Source organism: Triticum aestivum, chromosome 2A, assembly GCF_018294505.1.
Source record: "Triticum aestivum cultivar Chinese Spring chromosome 2A, IWGSC CS RefSeq v2.1, whole genome shotgun sequence".
NCBI classification, from domain to species: Eukaryota; Viridiplantae; Streptophyta; class Magnoliopsida; order Poales; family Poaceae; genus Triticum; species Triticum aestivum.
In genome coordinates, this window is record NC_057797.1 from 14,235,238 (window position 1) to 14,237,443 (window position 2,206).

The 2,206-nt window shown below is 41.8% G+C and overlaps 1 protein-coding gene across 2 annotated transcripts in view; it reads left to right on the forward strand.

Moving 5' to 3' along the window:
* The first annotated feature begins 1,315 nt into the window (after nucleotides 1-1,315).
* LOC123184270 (putative receptor-like protein kinase At4g00960) overlaps nucleotides 1,316-2,206 on the forward strand; it is a 7,778-nt gene continuing 6,887 nt past the window's right edge. The window contains exons 1-3 of one of the 2 annotated variants that reach the window (XM_044596418.1): nucleotides 1,316-1,385; nucleotides 1,811-1,959; nucleotides 2,087-2,206. In XM_044596418.1, coding sequence (XP_044452353.1) covers nucleotides 1,843-1,959; nucleotides 2,087-2,206 — 237 coding nt within the window. In that variant the 5' untranslated portion in view covers nucleotides 1,316-1,385; nucleotides 1,811-1,842. Of the gene's footprint in view, nucleotides 1,386-1,807; nucleotides 1,960-2,086 lie in introns of both variants that reach the window. The other variant, XM_044596417.1, reaches the window with a different exon arrangement.

Consider the following 2,206-nt stretch of genomic DNA (forward strand, 5'->3'; position numbering starts at 1 on the left):
AGCCCCGTCCTACGTGGCACGCAAAATCTGACTCAATATGTTAAGATTCGTGCAAACTCGACTGGACGGTGATCCACGCGTGTGGACGAGTTGCAAAACTGCCACACGCGTGGGGTTACTCCACGTTGCAAATCTCACGGCAGCTTCACGTATATATAGGAGCTAACCTACAGATACCAAGCCCTCTAGAATCCTAATCGGACTCAACATGACCAACGACTCCTGCGCAAACAGGTCTCTCGCGTAGTATTCCTAACCTAATTACATGGACACGTCTAAGAAACATACCAGGACACGTCGGCATCTAGATTTGCAGGCACGTCACAAACAATTGGGCCATTGTTTCCAGCTGCATCTCTTCTCTTCTTACATATCATATACACAAGATGTAGAAATGATTTCGTTCGAAAAATAACCTAAACCCTCCTCGTCATGGCCATTATGCTCCGCATGAAACTCTGCAACGCACAGTATCGGCATGAACAAATCGGGGGAGAGATTGCAATTTTTACTCATGGGTGACGTGGCTGCAAATCTAAAACCTTGTACATCAATGTTTCACACGGTTGCTTCCATAGATTGTTCACACATAGTTCTTTAGTTCGAGTTGTCTGCAATGTATGACAGTAGTGATGTTTCTGTCTAACCGTGTGCATGGGATGTATGACATCAGTGATGTGTCTGTCCAACCGTGTGAATGAGGTATCTGTTATGTTGATCACTTAGAAAATAAATCCATGTCGAAGTAGTAATATATAGGAGCTTAATCAAATCCATACACAAACCGAATTGAAGCTGGCTAGAAGTTACCTGGAATAACCGTGTGTTCATGGATGATGACTTCGGAAGGGGACAAGTAAACGTCGATTGCCTACTCATTTAAGGAGAATGTACAGAGAGTAATAGGAACTTACCATCAATGAACAACAACGTTGACTTGGTGTGAATCTCCTATGCAACTATTGTGCTCCTACAAAGTAAATAAGTACAAAAGAAAAGGCTCTATTGGCTAAGGATCATGTGATGCCGACATCTCTGGCCAGCAAGACTTAAACAAAGCTTCTGAATTAAGGCTTGATCAAGAGTACCTGGGCTTACATTTGACTTATCCACAAACCGAAGCTGCCTTGAAGAAGCAAGCTGCACGCGCATGGATTGCGGAACCGACCGCCTCAACGACGATCGGTCAAAAGTAATTTAAACCGGCTTGATTACGACGTAACTCGATCTAACGTACACGTGGGCCACATGGCAGGGCGCGTCTATCTATCTGTCTATATATAGCCGAGGACCTACTAAGCTGCAAGCTCATCAAGTAACCCCAGTATATACACAGCACCAAATTGAGGAGCGCCATTGTTTCCAGCTGCAGGTCTTCTCTCCAGGTTAGTGCAGAATTTCTCCATTGAAGTCCCTCCCATCTCAGCCTTGACCCTTGAGTCCACTGTTGCTTGCTTTAGCCTAGGATCCTGCTGGTTAATTAGAGCCATGCATGAATGCTCCATTCATTCTTCTCTTGCTGCGTTAGTGCTTTGCTTTGTGATCCTGCTAGTTCAATCCATGCATGCATATCCTCTTTTGTCATCATGAGTAGGTATAGCTTAAATTTACTACCTAGCCAAATCTAAAATTATTTGGTAAGTTTCTGAAAAATACATGCATGCTTAATTTGCAAAATTCTGGTATGTTGTCTTTTTTCTGCATTGATTGCAAGTTAGCTTGACTAGTCTATTCTATGCAATCTCAAGTGTAATTAAGAGCAGTTAAAATGGCCATGAAGTTAATCATGTCTCTCTCTCTCATCCAGTAGGTTCTTCCTCTTTTCACTAGAAGGGAAATAACATGGATCATGGGAGTGTGGTCCCTGAGATTGTGTCATTTCATGTATTGGAAGAAATGACAGATAGTTTCTCTGAATACCGCAAATTAGGCAGCGGCTCATATGGAGAAGTTTATATGGTACGACTATCTAAACATTACTAGATCTTTTTCATGTTTTACTATCAATACTGACAACATTTAATTGATACTACATACTACTAACTAAGTCTACTACTAAATATAATTTGATAATGGTACTGAATAGGGAGAGAGTAAGGATGGAAAGAAGATTGCTGTGAAGATGCTCCATGACACTATAGGACTTAACAATGATCAATTTGACACAGAGTGTCTCAATCTCGCATCTCTTCGCCACCATAATATT